The 16,724-nt window shown below is 39.3% G+C and overlaps 1 protein-coding gene across 6 annotated transcripts in view; it reads left to right on the top strand.

Annotated features, from left to right (window-relative positions):
* Positions 1 to 16,724, top strand: part of MYOF (myoferlin) — a 686,313-nt gene that overhangs the window by 596,954 nt on the left and 72,635 nt on the right. For all 6 annotated transcript variants that reach the window (XM_069239822.1, XM_069239820.1, XM_069239821.1 and 3 more), the window contains 3 exons: positions 8,691 to 8,861; positions 10,158 to 10,306; positions 14,558 to 14,697. In XM_069239822.1, the coding sequence (XP_069095923.1) occupies positions 8,691 to 8,861; positions 10,158 to 10,306; positions 14,558 to 14,697 (460 nt within the window). The remainder of the gene's footprint in view (positions 1 to 8,690; positions 8,862 to 10,157; positions 10,307 to 14,557; positions 14,698 to 16,724) is intronic.

Raw genomic sequence — 16,724 nt, 5'->3', positions numbered from 1 at the left:
GCATAAAGACTTTAAAACAGGTTTCTAACCTTTTTCAAAGATCTTGTTTTGAAATGGCCTATTTACACCAGGTTGAAAATGTCTGTCAGAAAAAAGCTACCCCCACTTTGTCTACAATTATTACATTTTTGAAAATATTTGTACAGGAGACTTAATTCAGAAAAGCCGCCAGGTTACTGCTGCCTGTTATAAGTGGGTTACAGACGACCACTGCTGCTTTCGTACCTTCAACGTCACTTTTAAGGAGTGAGATCCTGTCTTGAGGGATTTTAGAGATTAAAGTGCTGCTTCCTCATGAGAAATGCAATTCACAAATCCCCACTGAGAGGTTGCAGGCTTGTGAGTAATGCTAAAAGAATAGGTGACTTGTCACCAAAAATCAGGGCAGAATCGTCCAAACTATGAGTTTTTTTCAAAGGCATTGCTGTGAGCTCAGGGATCCACCTCGGAACTTTGATGTAAAAAGGACCACCGAGTTACCACAGCTGAGGCTCGATCCAGCGCCATGGTCTGTGATTAGATTTCTGTTTGATTGTTGAGGGAAAGCCATCCCTGTAAAGCTAACTTTAAACAAAGTTCGAGCATTTGCAATACAAGCTGACTGTAGTGATCTTGAGTGACCTTTAAATAGTCAACAAAGTCAGACTACTGCAAAATGAAAAGGCAAAATATCACAAGCAGTACAGTTACTGAATATCCTTAAGCAGCAGCTCAAATAGTCCTATTACAATTAGCCCTCGAACTGTTATCAGGTAGAAATTCCGTATCAAAATACAAACAATTAGCTTTTCTTTTTTTTTGTAAAAATCTACTTTGGTCATTTTCAAATTTAGAAGTAGAGCTCACATGGTCTAAATCTAGTATGGAGGGGATCTCGGTCATTGATTAAATTTTTTTCCATGATGCTCAATAGAAACATTTCCTTCTAAGAATATTTAAAACAAGCTAAAAGAAATAAAATAGATTAAAATTTTAAGAATTATGGATTTTGGATTGTATTTACCTCACTATGTGACTTCAAATAATCTTTCTAATCATAGTGACGAAAAAGTAAATTTTTCAAACTTGGGCAAGCAAGCTTGTTGTTTGGCAGCTTAGTATAGATTGACAAGTGTGGTCTGGAAAAACTGTTTTGCAGAAAAGTAAACACTTTGAAAGACTACATAATAAACCTAGAAGCAGCAAAGTTTTAAAGTATTGTAATTCTTTCTTAGGAAATAAATGGTCAATTTATTACCTTGTTATTGAGAATATTTTGTCATGACGATTAAAGTATCCTTTTTGGCATTTAATATTTTGGTGGAGTTGTACCCAGCACACAAACCTAACGCACGCCATTTGCTGCATCTACAATGTAATGTGCTTTATTCTCGGGAAACCAAGTAACCAGATTCTATTTGTGTTAGTCTCTTTGGAATGGAATGGTGGTGGAGGAAGAACATGATTTCACTAGCCACTCCTCTTTCCTTCCAAACATCTCTTCGCATCTTCAAGGATTAAATATAATGATTGCCAGATCGTAGAGTTTTTCGATAAGTCATTAAAGGACACTGAATTATGGGCAGCATAGACCTCTCCAATACAATGCTCTGTTAATCTGATCAGTCTCTTCTCACTCCAGCTCTGTCGTCACCTGCCTATTATAGGCATGTTCATTATTGCCACTGTTTGTGATTATATGTCTGCTTTTGTAGCAGACTGTTTGGCAGAGATATCGTAGTGACAGCGTAATCCCCAACTCACAGTCCTCTTCTTATTGTCTGCTTTGTTTTCATCCTTTATATATTTGTAAAGGGCAACTCAATGATCTGTAGGGAGACCATGGGCCCTTCCAAGTTCAACTCATTTTTTTAATGCAACACTTCTTATTTTGATATCTCTTTGCGTCATGTCAGCAATGTACCTTCTTAAGGAGACGGTGGCTCCATGGGCGTCAATTCACCAAAGTGCCAGGGGTAGCTTAAGTGACATCACACACACATGCTTTACATACACACACATTCACACACTTACTTTCATATAAATACACTTTCACCCACAAGCAGGCATACAAGATACATTAAAAAGCATTTTTTTTACTTACCTTTGCTGCCAGATAGGGTCATATTTCAGCTAATTGTACTCCTTTTGTTATTACACAAATAGCAAATAATATTTTTCACTATTTGGGTAGTAAAAAATTGACAGTAAACCAGGAAAGTGGGCCCCCAACTGAAGTCCATGAGGACGAGCTGTCCCTGTGTTCTAGGCATTAATTTTGCCACCTTTGAGGCCAGGGGTCGCAAAGGCAGTGACTGGGGTCGCAAGGGGCTACCCCTAAATGACGTCCATGGGGGGCTCGGCAGACTTTTGACTTCTTTATTATTCTATCTCCCCATAGTTTCTGGTGCCTTTCCCTCTCTGCCTGCAGTGCTGTGACTTCCGAATAGGGTTACACAGCTGTAGAAGGTGGTCACACCAGCCATTGTAACCTAGGCTTGATTATCTGACTGCTGTGACATTTTTCACAACTTTATTTAACTTTTGCTTCGAATTAGGATCTTCTCATTTATCCTTCTCTCTCTTTCCATAGGAGGCCAGCCACTCACAAATTCAAGAAGCAGCATAAGGGAGGTTCAGTTAGATCATCTCACTCAGCCTAACCCATGACACGTGTTTTAGTGTGCTTTGATTCTCTGTGAATTCAATATTTTGATCTGTGTGCTTTGTGTAGCCATTTTGTGAAGGTGTTGATTCATTTATGGTTTGTATTGAAGTAGCCCAGGTCAGGGAGGAGTACTTTGACTCTGATAATTGTCAAGGTTCATACATTTGCCTGTGCCTGGTACTAACTGGTCTGTCCTCCAATACCATAAGTCTCTAGTTACTAGGTTGTACTACCGAAGGTTAGGACAATTCAGATGAAGATTACAATGCACTTTTTGTACAGAATGAAACCATGCAGAAGGAAAAAAACGATGCATGATGAAGGCCAGGGACAGGTGGGTGTCTTTTTTTTCCCTCCTATTTAGTATCTAAGCTGCACTGCAAGCAATGACTGAGATACAGCACCATCCCTCGTGTCCCCATCGGCCAGAGACTGGGAGTCACTGACTATTTTGATTCACTGGGAATAAAAGAGTACGCGTTAAATGGCTCTTTAAGCGTAAATTGACTCTTAGAGTTCAGCAGTGGGGTTAAAAGCCTCTTTGGTAACAGGCAGACTAATGGGAACAGTTATTATGTGACCTTAGCATTTGTGGGCAGATTTGGTCACTAGCAGTCTACTCCTGATCTCTAAGCAATCCTATATTTTATTTGGCACAGTATAAGCTTGTTCTTGTTCTCAAGGGTTCATAGTTGCGACTGCAAGCTCCTCCTTTAAGGGTGTGTTTTGCGGAACACAGGCATTTAAGGGGAGTCTGTTCAGCAGTTGAGTTGGAACATTGGTAGAAGACAGAGCTTTTAGCTACAAATGGCCCGTTTCACTCTGCCTCTCCTTGGTCTGATTTGAAAGCTAGTGAATTAATGTGAAGGTGCAGTCTCCCTTGTATCAGAAACTGAGGCTGCAGATGTGGTCACTTAATTAGGCTTAACTATCTCTGGCCAAATTTGCAAACCAAAGGGAGACATAGCCCTAACCATCACACCTCCGTTGTAGCAGAGTGGGGAAAAAGTGCAAGGAAAAGGATTTACTGCACCTGATGTATGTGAGCATTGTAACATGATTGAAGTAGCCAGAATTGGAGGACATGATAAATGGAAGGGAAGTGCAACATAGCTGGATCTACGATAGCATCTACTTTATGCATATTGAGCATTGATTGGACATCACTGCCCCTTGTGGAATGCAAGGTCCTCTGTGTAGGTGCAACCTAGGCTCGGGATTGAAAGTTACTAATGTATTCATTACCTGGACCAGTGCATAGCATGACTAGCTTGTTAGACCTGGAAGGCTGAAATATTTCGGTGCTTATCAAAATGACCAATTGGTGGCAAACTTCTTTTTAAGATTACAAAACTCTGGACATTGGAGGATGCATAACCAACTTTAGCTGTACGAGAAATCATCCTGTGCTTGGTGACAAAGCCACATTGAGCATTAGTATTTACAAGCAATAACAGCTTGTTACCTGTGAAGAGAATTGCTGCCTTGTCCAGAAGATCTTTCAGTGATGAGCATTTTTGAAGGAAATGTAGTGACTTTTAGCTCTGAGTGTTACCCTTTTTCTGAGGATAAATACAGTGTGAGAAGAAATGTATGTACTTGTGGATCAGAAAAAAGGAGGTGCAACATTGATCACTTCCACAGTAACCCCCTTGGAAACCAGCGATGAAGGCCGCGTGATGGGATGTTTTCATGGCCGATAAGACTTCTGTTGGAATGCTAGTATTGAAAGATGCCACCGCTAACCCATCCCACCTTTTCATGAGGTGACACAGAAGGATGCCTTGGGAAGCTCCCTATAGATTCCTCAATCGTTTCAGCACAGCCAATAAACCAGTGGAAACAGGGATCAACATTCCTTTGTTATTTTTTTAGAAATCCTGGTCATATGTGCCAAGAAAGGTTTCCCACAAAATGAATGGTAGACCAAGTATCATTATGGATTTTTGATTTCACCCAGTGGTTACTTCCTGTGCCTGTTAAACAATTTTTAGGTCTCGTCTAGTTGCAGCCTCACTTTTCTTGACAGCTTCGTTTTGCAAACATTTCATAACAAAAATACGGACATAGATATCTACACAGGGCTTCCAACCAGACTCTCTTACCCACTTAGGTCTCACGTTCCCTCTGCTTGCCAAGGCATACAGCGTGGGCCGGTGGGTCAGTCCTCTTTGTCCATTGGCTGCCCTGCATTGTGACTGACTACATTATGCCTGATCATACATGGACAGCCACATGAAAAGGAGTGCGCTTACGTACAAGGGCTACTGTGCCTGAGCTGCTAGCCCACAAATTTGCTTTTATGTTTTTTATATTTTGTTCATTTATTTTATATACTGCATATTTTTGCACACAAATTAAATATATAAAATGGCAAACTTGCTGAGACCTGACTTTGCCAGTACCTGTTTTTGGATGATTTTGAGATTTGTTTATTTTATTCCTGTCACAAACCATGTTTGTGCATTTAGCCTTTATGTAAAAGACTATATGACATTAATTCTGAGCCTCCAATCCTCTGTGTGTTTGTGTTTTGTTTGGCTCAGTATAATAGGGCCACAACCTGCGGGGATAAACGTACATCTTTTCCTGTTTAGACACTTCTGAGATGTTTTAATACCATTATCCAAATACTCTGCACCCCTTGTTTTGTTCAGTAACAGTCATTGCACCAGTCTTTGTAAATTCTCAAACAGATCTTGCATTATCTTGACAAAGTTTCCACAGAGTACCTCTGGTCTCTTTATCTTTGTCCTCTAGGACTGGACACAACACACAAGCAAGGCTTCAATTTGTATTTATACAGTGGCAACAAAATATCCTTTTGCATTGTTACACCTCCCACTGCACCTTAACAATCTCCAGGCTCTCAACATTGCTGTGCAGCACTGTGTGGAAATTATTAATTGGGTAGAATATCCCAGGGACAACTTTCCAGCCTTCTAATATTCTCTCCTTGACCTGAGCCCCAGGAGTTGTCCATTTCCAACTCTCGACTTCACACTACATATAACTGCACTAAAAGGTGATTGGTATTTAAGAGAACACTATTCAGGTTCAACCTTCTTTTTTTATATGGTTTGTAACAGTAAGTTTGCTGCAGTCTTCCTGCAACATGGCTGATAGACATTAATAAGGGAAGGTGCTATTGTGATTCTTGTTACTCTGCACTAGTAAACCCGTTCTCCTTATTGAGTGCAGTTCACTCATGGGGTTCTGTTACTTATTCAGCTACTAATCTGTAGTATCCAATTTGCTGCCTACATTATGCTGCAGGGAAGAGCAAAATTATGGCGCAGGCTTTGCTGAACTTTGTAAAGATTTAGGCTCTAGATTGTATATTGTCTTCCTTACTTTCTAAATGTTAACAGTGGATATTTGGCAAATCTAATAAGCCGTAGATATGTAGATTTTGCTTCTACCAATAACTCCATGGTTACCTTGGCCCTGGGTAAGACTTCTTGAAAATCATGTAAAATATTAATTGCTTTTCTGCAATGCAAGGCTTGAGTCTCCTAACATAGTGAAACATTTATGCTCTTGTGCCCACCTAGGTGAGGCACTCTGGTTGTGTCTACCAGTCTCATGCCTGTGAAATTGGATTAATTTGTAATTCTTCAGACCACAAGCCCCATATGCAAACCAGGCAATCCAGATCATTCTTACTCAATATGCTAATTTAAGACCCCCCAGGTACTGCTGGGTGTATCATTTCTGTCCTTATTGTATTATCCACCTTGATTTCTGCTAGCTGCAACTTTATATAATTCCATTAATTGTAGTTGTGTTCTTGAGCGTTTATCATTGTCAAGTGTTGTGACTCTTTACAAAACGTTTTGCTGAGGATGCCTTCTTATTGATAGTCTTTTACGCATCCTTATCTCCCTTCCCCCTAGCCTTATAATTCCACTTTCAGGTTTGCTAGTTAGTGTGACCTTCCTCGTGAATGCATTTATGCGTATCCCTTGTATTTTTGCTATTCAACCATGAACACACAGCTGTAATTTCTATTGAGCACATTTTACAAGTGTATTTATTTACTAATTTCTCATTTTGAAGGATTTCCTCTGCCTGCTTTTAGTTTTCTCGGTTTGGTTTTACAATTCCATCATTAAGTAAACTGTGATTCCTGGATGTTTGTGTCAAATCTGCTTCTCTCTTGTCAAGTCCTTTGAGTAGTAGAGACCTATGTTTACAGACGTACTGTCTGCAGTGGCTTTTTATTCTCTAATTTTGGATACCAAATTAGAACCACATTATCTTGAAGTATTCACAATTGTTTTATGTGAACCTCTCTGAACTATTTTTTTTTTACTATTGGCTTGAGGAGCCCAGTAGCACAGACCTGTTCATGAAACTGAAAGCAATGTTCAACAGAGCTACTAGCATTTAATTGCCCTGCCTTATCAAAGGTCTTATGTTTCCATGAATCCTTTAACATAGGCACCTTGGCACAGGTCCTGCAGCCCCTCTCATAAGGCACAGGACTAAAGTAGGTGAATCTTCATCTATACATCTCAGCGCTTCCTGTTTTAACATGTAAGATACGTTTGTTCCATGGTAAATGGATAACACTTCTGCCTGACCTCACCCCAGCTCTTAAGTTTCCATGCATTTTCTAGTGGTAGTTGCACTAACTTTCAAGGAGGAATTCATCCACTATCTTTCCATATTTGATTTACAGGTTACTCAGAGGCCAACGAGAATGTTCTGTGAAAGGTGTACACTCACATTTGCATGTGATCACCATTGCTGAAGATGGAGAATTCTTCTTCTAAAATGCATTCTAGACATGAAAAGAGCGGGTTTCCTGATTGACAGTGATTCCCACATATTTTTTTCTTCAGGCTTTCAATATTTTTATTGGGTAGTCATTGAGTCATCAAGGGACCTTTAGTTTATCCTTCAGATGCTATTCCATATTTGTTGAGACTTGCAGTTGAGGAACCTATATCAAAAATAAACATTGTCTCTTCTGCCTTGTTTTTTGTGTCCTGGTTCAAGCCATAGTTGACTTCTAATTTTTTCATATATGTCTTGGGTTTCTGTTGTGTTTTTTTGGTTTCTTCAGATCCTGTCACCCAAATATATAGGTGACAGCTAGAAGACCGCCTAAGACATGTCGGGTTTATTTTGGATGCATTTGTCTCCCTTTAAATCAGCTTACCCATATTGTCCCTTTAGAGGTTAAATTTGAAACTTTATTTGTTGCTTTTGTGGTGGGATTGTTTTTGAGTAATGTGGGGTGATGCATTGTGCAGCCTTTCTCAACATGTGTACTAAGCTGTTTAGAAGGTTGCGGGAGTCTGGAATGTGATACAGGAGGCAATTTAAATAAGTTGAGATTCTGCAGGAGAAGAGTTTCCTAGAATTAGTTGCTACATTTTATTGGTTAGGTACTCCTTTCATTCTTATTTGTGGGTTTGTGTACCTATCGAGTCTTTAATTGTGAAAAAAGTCCTGCGGCACCTTGCAGGGCTTTTTCACAATTAAAAAATAGAAAATGCTATGTTTCAGGGTGGGTATACTTCTGAAATCTAATGCCGTTGGTTCTCTGTGGAAAAGTGGAAACTATTGTAATTGTTGTGTTTTGTTTCATTTTTATTAGTGCCTTTCATCAGGATCTAGATCTTAATAGCTTATTTTACCTTCTGGTGAAATCTGGAGGTTAAACTATACACTAAGTACATGTAAACTAAATGTTTCATGCCAGACACTGGTTATGCCTTTGTATGGTTTTGAAATATGTTTCATGCAAAGTTCAACTGATACATAAAATAAAAGTATGCTGGAATAAACCACCAACTTGTGGCAGTGCATGTTTGCACACTTCTAAACGTAAAGCTGTGATACCATAGATTCTAATGTATATGGAAGGCAGAAGCTAAAGGTCTTGTGATTTTCAATAAGTGCTGTACTATTAATTGTTACAAAATCGATCGTTTAGGTAGGATTCAAAATCGTGATCAACTAATAATCTAAGTAGAAATGTAAATGACCTTTATTGACCATGACTCATTGAATTTGATGCTTCTTATTTTAGGATGTACGAACTACACTGTTTCTTGCCCCAAGAAAAAGATCTGAAAATTGCAGTCTATGATTATGATGCATTGACCCGCGATGAAAAGGTTGGAGAGACCATTATTGACTTGGAGAACCGCTTCCTTTCCCGTTTCGGAGCATACTGTGGGATACCACAGTCATACTGCATGTAAGTTGAAACAACTGCCTAAATAACAAGTTCTGCAAACCAAAAATAAAGTGAAAAGTTGAACAGATTGTATGACTTTAGTCATAAGTGCTTATTAGATAAATATCCTGCTGCATGTCTATCCTTACCGTTATCTTGTTTAATGAAATTTATTATAGCGCTGCCACTGAGTAAGCTGAAATGCTCTCTTACATTAGTATGAACTAATTCATACCACCAGCTATGAGGCTGCTGAGCAGTGTTGTTAATTAACCTTTTGTTTTACAAATTTAAGCAGTTAATTTTCACCCAAGAAGTCAGCTTTATTATCACTGTTAGATTGCGTAACATCACACTTTGTACAGTCTTTGCTTTTTAAAGAAATTGCCCCTAGGCGAGGTCTTCTAAAGCCATTCTTCCTTGCTTCCGTGGCACCCATCAAAAGGGCTGTTTCCAGTCTCATAGCTGATCTCTCCCTGCTCACAACTAAGGAACATTTTCTAACTGGCCTTCTGAATGCATCGTTTGCTTGCACAACTTTTTGGTGAAGCAGGAGAGACTGGTTCCATGTCAGCACATTTCAGGTCACATTCTTGAGCGCATTAGGTTCTAATGCAGACACTGATCATCATCCGAAATGCCTCATGTCACTGATATTCCTGGAAAAGAGGGTGCTGGGATACCACTTGTAGCATCATGCAGGACTCTGCTGTTTTAACCACCAAACACCATTGCTCCACAGTGTAAGCTGTTGGCGAAATAATGAGGTCAGTGGGAACTTCCCAATGATCTGCCCTGTCAGTGCAAATGACACTAGTTCAGGCTTCTCCAATGAGCAGCTTCTGAGCTACTAGTACCTCTCCAGCTACCTGTGAGTAGCTTTCCTGTGAGTAACCCAGTGAGCTAAATTGGAATATTTTGCGTAGTTGGGTGAATATGTGTACCAAAATGTAAACGTATGTATTCAAGACGGAAATGTGTCAATTTTCTGAATTCATGCATTGCTGTTTGAGGAAAAATGGATGAATTTCCAAAATATAGTTAGTGCTGATATTTGAATAATAAATATCAAAGTGTATTACTAATATTAATAACTTGGTGGAAGGGACATTGTAGCTATGGAGGTAATGTGTTACCAAAAAGTAATAAAAGAGAGAGGGTCCTTTACTTCAAGGAGACTGGGCATCAAAGTAAACCTATGAAAATCAATGTTCCTCTTGAATGTGCTTATGTACAATTTACATATCCAATCCAAATACCACACACAAAATCAGTTTTAAATCACAAATATCTAATGTGCATGATTTGTCTTAACAGATCAGGTGTTAATCAATGGCGGGATCAATTGCGACCGACCCAATTGTTACAAAACATTGCTCGGTTGAAAGGTTCTCCGCCCCCTGTAATCTCAGAGAATGGACAGAAAGTCCGATTTGCAGGACGAGATTACACTCTGGATGAATTTGGTAAGTAATTTGTTTAAGATTTCAATAGGGTATATATGCAGTTTTATTTTTACAATACATATATCTGTGTTTACCTATGCAAACAATTGCTTTCAGTTACCTTCTGCACTGTAGATGTATTAATATTTTAACACATTTAATGGCATAGTGTTTTCACACAATTGTTCGCGGTCTCTCTCAATAAAGTAGACGATTATTCATACAACCGTCAATTACAACGTTGCCATTGTTTGTTTTTTTTAATGGATTTTTGTTGGATTGGTGGAAGAATTATTTTTTCTCAGGATAAGCCAGATCCTCATGGTTCAATTACCAATAAGCATCAGATCTCACATGCCTTGTGTTACTGCTTGATAAAGCAACACATACCAATGAAAAAGTGTTACAGCAAGCAGCTGAACTCAGCAAGGGTGAAAGGGGAAGCAGTAATGTAATGGTATAACACTTCGGATCACAATTTACAACACAGCACAACAATGCACACAGACTGAACAACCTTATTGTCTATCAGAGTATATAATAATTCTTCTAAAAGGCCTAGGCAATAAATAAAATTGATATTTAAATTCTTATTTCAAAGGCACCTAAGGGATCCATGCCTTTTAATCGCATGGGACTTTATCCACTAACCTTTCCTTTAAGATGTTTTTCAGGTCTAGCTTAGTTTTTTTTTCATGCATCTCAGGCCCTTTAGTCATCTTTGCTGCTTCATGAAAGGTACCTGGCTAATAACATAAGAGGACACCATGAGGCCAGACATGACACACCAATGAAGGGGTGGCCTGCGCCCCTTTCACTTTAGCTCAAGCTTCTCTAAGTGTTCTAAAAGTATGGAAACATAGGCACTACAGTGTGTTCGAAAGTTGACTTGTCAGCACTGGCTGACATAAGTGACCAATATAAAAGTTAAAATTTTCATTAATGCCTGCTCCACTACTGGCTAGTAACCTTACCATGCTCCCACCATGCAACAAGAAGTGGAAATGGAGATTCTATGACTACTGTACCTCATCCCCGCCTGTGACTCCAAGTGACTCAGCACCAAAGGCATCTGTATCCTGGACACCTCTTCCCTGAATGATGCTCTGTTCCCTAGGGTCCTGTTTGATACCCTCATCTATTGTTATTCAACCTGACTGTTTTTGCCATGGGCTCTAAGGAGTTGTCAGTAGCCTGCCATGCCACGTCCTATATTAGTGTTTTTTATTTTTTTATTTTAAGGAATGCAAAGAAAATGTGTGTTTTTTTCACATCGTACTGCAGATGGATTACCACTGGGGAGAATGCCCCTAAAGTGTGGAGACCTGACGCAGAACTGACAGGTTTCATGAAATCTGAACTTGCCTGAACACATATTATTTCTGTGCTTCTAGAAGTAAGTGAAATTCTTTTGAGATGGAATACTTTTCATCTAAACATACATTGCAGGACCAGAGTCTTCTGCAAATTGATGGATGTTTCGGAAACCTTCCGGGCTCTTTTGGAGCCATTTCTTCCAATTGAAGATGCTTTTAAGGATTCAATGCTTCCATAAGAAAGATCACCAGCTCTGAAAAATTAGTGCAAGGTTGTCCTTACATTGTTTGTTGTAGACATTTGAGTTTTGAAGTGCAGCCTGTGCTTCATAGCACTTGACAATAGGTTTCAATCAAGAGAACTCATTGGGAAGGCACAGATTCAATCCGGAAAGCAAGTGCTGTTGCTCATTTTCAGTGCATAAGAGCGAATTAGCTACCAAGTTCAGACTTCCTCTTCTGAACAGGGAAGATGTGACCTAGTAGATAGAGTTGCCAACGATGGAACATGAAGACAGGAATTAAACCTGGGTCTCCAAGTCAACATCCTGTGGTTCTGGTCAAATCACTTAATGTGCCAGTGTCTGAAAAGGAAAAATTATGAGCATAATTTGGTTCTGTTGTAAAGTGCTTTAATGCCCTTGGGCCAGTTTCGGATTCTAAGAAACAAGAAAAAGGAAAGAAAATCACACATACACTGTTAGAGGTGCCTTGCTCTGCATTCCCCTCTTACTTCTGGAACTATTTCTTCTGGTTGACGATGCCCTTAAGGATTCTGTTCTTTTATAATAAGGAGCCACAGATCTAGCTGAATTGGATGTAAGAAGCATTGTAATCAACAGTCTGGCTATGAGAGGTGTCAGTTTTATTTTAAAGTAGTTCTTTCAAGAGTTCTTACCCATAAAGAAAGCAAATGCTAGTGCTGTACCCAAAGACCGAATACATACTTCATTGTAAGTAAATTCAATAATATAGCATTATCATTAAGCACTAGGTACGGTGAAGCTAATGGCTATTCGATGTGCCAGTTCTTTATCATAAAATCTTTTAATAGCAGAATGTAGGAAGTAGGTAATTCAAACACTTTCTTGTCAATTAAGGAATATTACATCTATGTATAGATGTAGAAGACTTTGGAAATCCGTAAATACAATCAAATATTTGAATCTTTGGATTTCCTCTGTGAGGAAATGAATCAGTGTTTGTGTGCTTGTGGTCAGGCTGAATGGTCCTTCTCCTTTTGGTATGCTATTGGCTAATAGTCTTCTATTGCACCTTAGTTATCAGCAATTTTAGATCAGATTGAGTCTCATAGCTCAGGCCAGCACCAAGATTTGATGTTCACATCAACTGATGTTAAGTGAGGCAGTTTCCTTCCAGCTCTCTAACCCTGCTGCCCTAAAATGGGTTCAGAAGCCCATGCAGTTAACATCCGCATGATGCCCAAATTCTAGGGTATTTTTTAACAGCCAGTAGGTAAGCTTTTGTACAAGTGACTTTTTATTCAAAAACATTTTGAGTTTACTGACTTCTACAGTTCATATACCTTTTCCCACTTTCTAAAAAGAAAAAAAGGAACATGAACATCAATCCTGTAAAAGAGTAATTTCTAGCCCATTCAGGTTTCAGGAGCTGTCTTCTCTTACCCAACACATTTTTTTACCATTGGAGGGGGGGTATTACAATCACCATCTCTCTCTCACCATCTAATACTCCATTTCTGTGCAACAATTTTGCAGCACACACATTTTGAGTCCCTCCTTGAAGCACCAATCACACAATTTATCAACCTTTCTCACTTTACGAACTGCCTTACTGCTGGGCCTTGTTTGACTGCAGGTGACTCAATTGAATGAACAGTTTCCTGAAAGTGTGTTCTTTGCTGGTACCTTATAACTTTGATTGTGCATCAGCTTTGTGTCATGAAGAGGACACCTCAGCTACTTGTTAGCTGTTTTGTAACTCAAACCAGTAGGCGTTCACCAAATGTCCCATGTGTTGGTGGGTTGTGCCTTCTATTGCCCTAAGTGACAAGAAGACTCAGATGGCCATCCTGGAATATCAAACTGCTCACTCCACCAAGAATGGTGTATTTGCCATCACCCTCATGTAAGCAGTGCCTGTACAAGTGATATGGGGAGAGATGACATTGAGACCCTTCACACGTAAGCATAGCAACACTGCATAGCCTTTGTTGCCTACAGTTTCCTGATATGGTGCATGTGAATATTTAAGATCGTGTTTCAGGTAAACAGAGTACTGATTGGAAATAACATGTATACTCTGATAGTAACTTCTTGACATGAATCTGTTACCATACAGACACATTGCCTTATCCTATGCCACATTTGTTCTGTATTTGGTTGCAAACAAAATAGTCCCTTCGCCAATGTTTCAACCATTTTGACAGCACGCAGAGGCTTTGTCTCAATGTTTGTGGGTGTTTGTACTACAATACTCCTGCAGCAAATATATAAACGTGCACCATTCTACGTTTTGCCCCATAGAATGTATGCTTTACCCACTTGTTCCTCTATAAATGTAGCTATATTTTTTAGGGAAATTTGTGGATGTGTGTCAATTACTGCAAAATTCAGTAACTTAAAATTAATGTGGAGTCTTCTATGCTCTTTCATCAAGATTTACATGGTGGTCTGAATGAGGCAAATATCTTCCTTTACTGAATGTATTTTTCATTTTATTCTTTCAAAGCCTATCACCACATCTTGGTTAACAGTGTATTATCATGATGGAATTATAAAGCCTATTTCTCTTTAGTCACTTACTATTTTGGACGTTGAACACATTTTGACAATAAGTTGGTCCTATCTCTAGTAAGGCACTAGAATTCTAAACATGCCAATGCTGTCATTGTATATGTCTGATCTCCACTGACCTCTTCGGTCGGAGTCCAAAAGCATTTAAAAAACAACTGTAATTTCTTTAACCCACTTAGAGGCTAACAAGAAAATGCACCAGCACCTTGGACCAGATGATGAGCGCCTCGCTCTGCATGTCTTGAGAACCCAGGCATTGTGTCCAGAACATGTGGAGACCAGGACATTGTACAGCACGTTCCAGCCTAACATATCGCAGGTATTGTGAACATGATTCTTCCTCATGGGCATGCTAATCCCAACATACCAAGGCTTTTTTTAAACTCTGTTGTGAAATGGTACCTGGTTTTTACGCACACACCAACAAAACATACAGAATTTTTTTTTTTAAGCCAAATTACCCTATAACAATGAGTGGATCAAAAAATTACCAGGCACTTTTAAAGGTAATATGGCCACAGTTTCTTGAAGAAAAGCGCCCAGAAAGTATTGTGCCTTTAGGAGCACAAAGTATTTCTCATAAGTGGTAGACTTCAAATACTGCATTTTAGCACCTATGGGAATAGTCTGTGGACCTAATTATCACTTTATATTTTAGACAAAAATGCATAGTTTTTATGTCCAATAATTCCTTCTTTCATTATATTTCCTCCAGGTTTTGAAGGATGATCTCTGAACAGTGTTCTTTAGTCTTTTTTTTATAGTCTGCTGATATTATTGAGAAAGAATAATATCTTAGATGCCACACAGTTATGGTAGTTTCGGATTTTACTTCACTATCCCAGCAGTAGCAGTTGGTGACAACTGAAAGAGGTGGGGCATAAAAGTTGGGTATGACTTTTATGTAGTGAGTGAAGCGAGCAGGATTAATGGACAAAAGGGGAGGTCCAAGGTGAGTCCTCCTCCCAAGAAAAAATTGAAAAAAGATTGGCAAATGGTGCATTTGAAAGCAAAAGAATTTAGTGCGAAAGCAAGGTTTATAAAGCAGTTGGAACATAGTCTTGAAATACTAAACACATTAAAAACTGTCCCATATCTTAATGGATTCAAATCGCTTAAAAAAGAAATTGTTTCTAATGCATTTACATCGTCTTATCCTGATGACCTACGCATGCCCAATGTAGTGGTTGTTAAATGGGCAGAGGAAACTGGCGCTGACGTGAAAGAGAATCAGAAAGAAACTTTACACCCTTTCCAAAAGGAAACCATTTCCTTCCTTTTTACCAAGCGTATTGCAGCAGCTTCAGGGAGGATTATTATTTTTTTTTTTTAAACATAAGTTGCAATATGTAATAAATCAAAATATGCTGATCTTAACACTTTATAATCATCAGAGCCAGGAGAAAACCAAATGCTCATGTGTTGCCAAGCCAACCCACTAACAAGGACAGCAAGAAAATAGATGCTGTAGTTAAAAAGATGGCAAAAGCATCAGCTGCTCATTAGGGGATAGCAAACTCCAGTGCATTAAGAAGATAGAGCCCTTAGGATGAGATTAAATGGTGGAGATCGTGCAGCCTGACAAATGCAAGAAGAAAGCCAAAAGTATCATACATGAAGGAGAGACGGTTGTGAATGCATGTTTCAAATCCTCCGTCGACCTATCTGACATATCCCTTATGCAGTTATGCCCTGGCTGAGCATTACACAGATCGGCGTGGTTTGAGAGTAGCTGTTCCATTCTTTGGAGACCCTTTCTTTGGGACCCTGATGGATGAATCTGTAGAGACCATGAAAAGCTAAGTGAGATGTCTGGGGCAGTAGGTTTTGACTGGCTACTCCTAGTGCTTAATTTTTAAAAAGATAAGCCCTGGGCCCAAGGTTTTGACTAAAAACCAATGACTGGAGCTATTATCTCATACCAAGACTGGGTTGTCTTAATTTCATCACACACATTGATCCACCAGCAGACAGTCCCTGTTCTGTTACATCTTTTTCGCATGCTCCTGATTTCTGCCTTTGTCACTGTTTTTCCGTTTGCTCTGTCTCCTTCCTTACCCATTTTGTGTTTTTTTTCTCTCTTGCTCTGCATCAAAGTCTGGTGATGAAAAATAGGTGCGAGACTCCTAAAACGACTGCCAGTGGGCACCACCTGCAACCACTGGTTCAAATTAAACTCTTGGTTCTCCACCCTATACAAGAGAACAAGGTCGCCCTGAGTTCCAAGCCAAAGTACAACCACACCAATAGCGTTTCGCAGTGCAACAAACAAATCCAGCAAGAGACTCATCTCCTGGAAGAGGGAAAAGGCGGGCTTCTAGATTGATTTGCCACTCCAGTAAATTA

The sequence above is a fragment of the Pleurodeles waltl genome, chromosome 6, assembly GCF_031143425.1.
Source record: "Pleurodeles waltl isolate 20211129_DDA chromosome 6, aPleWal1.hap1.20221129, whole genome shotgun sequence".
NCBI classification, from domain to species: domain Eukaryota; kingdom Metazoa; phylum Chordata; class Amphibia; order Caudata; family Salamandridae; genus Pleurodeles; species Pleurodeles waltl.
Note: the sequence above shows the minus strand (reverse complement) of the source record. Positions and strands in the feature narration are given on the sequence as shown.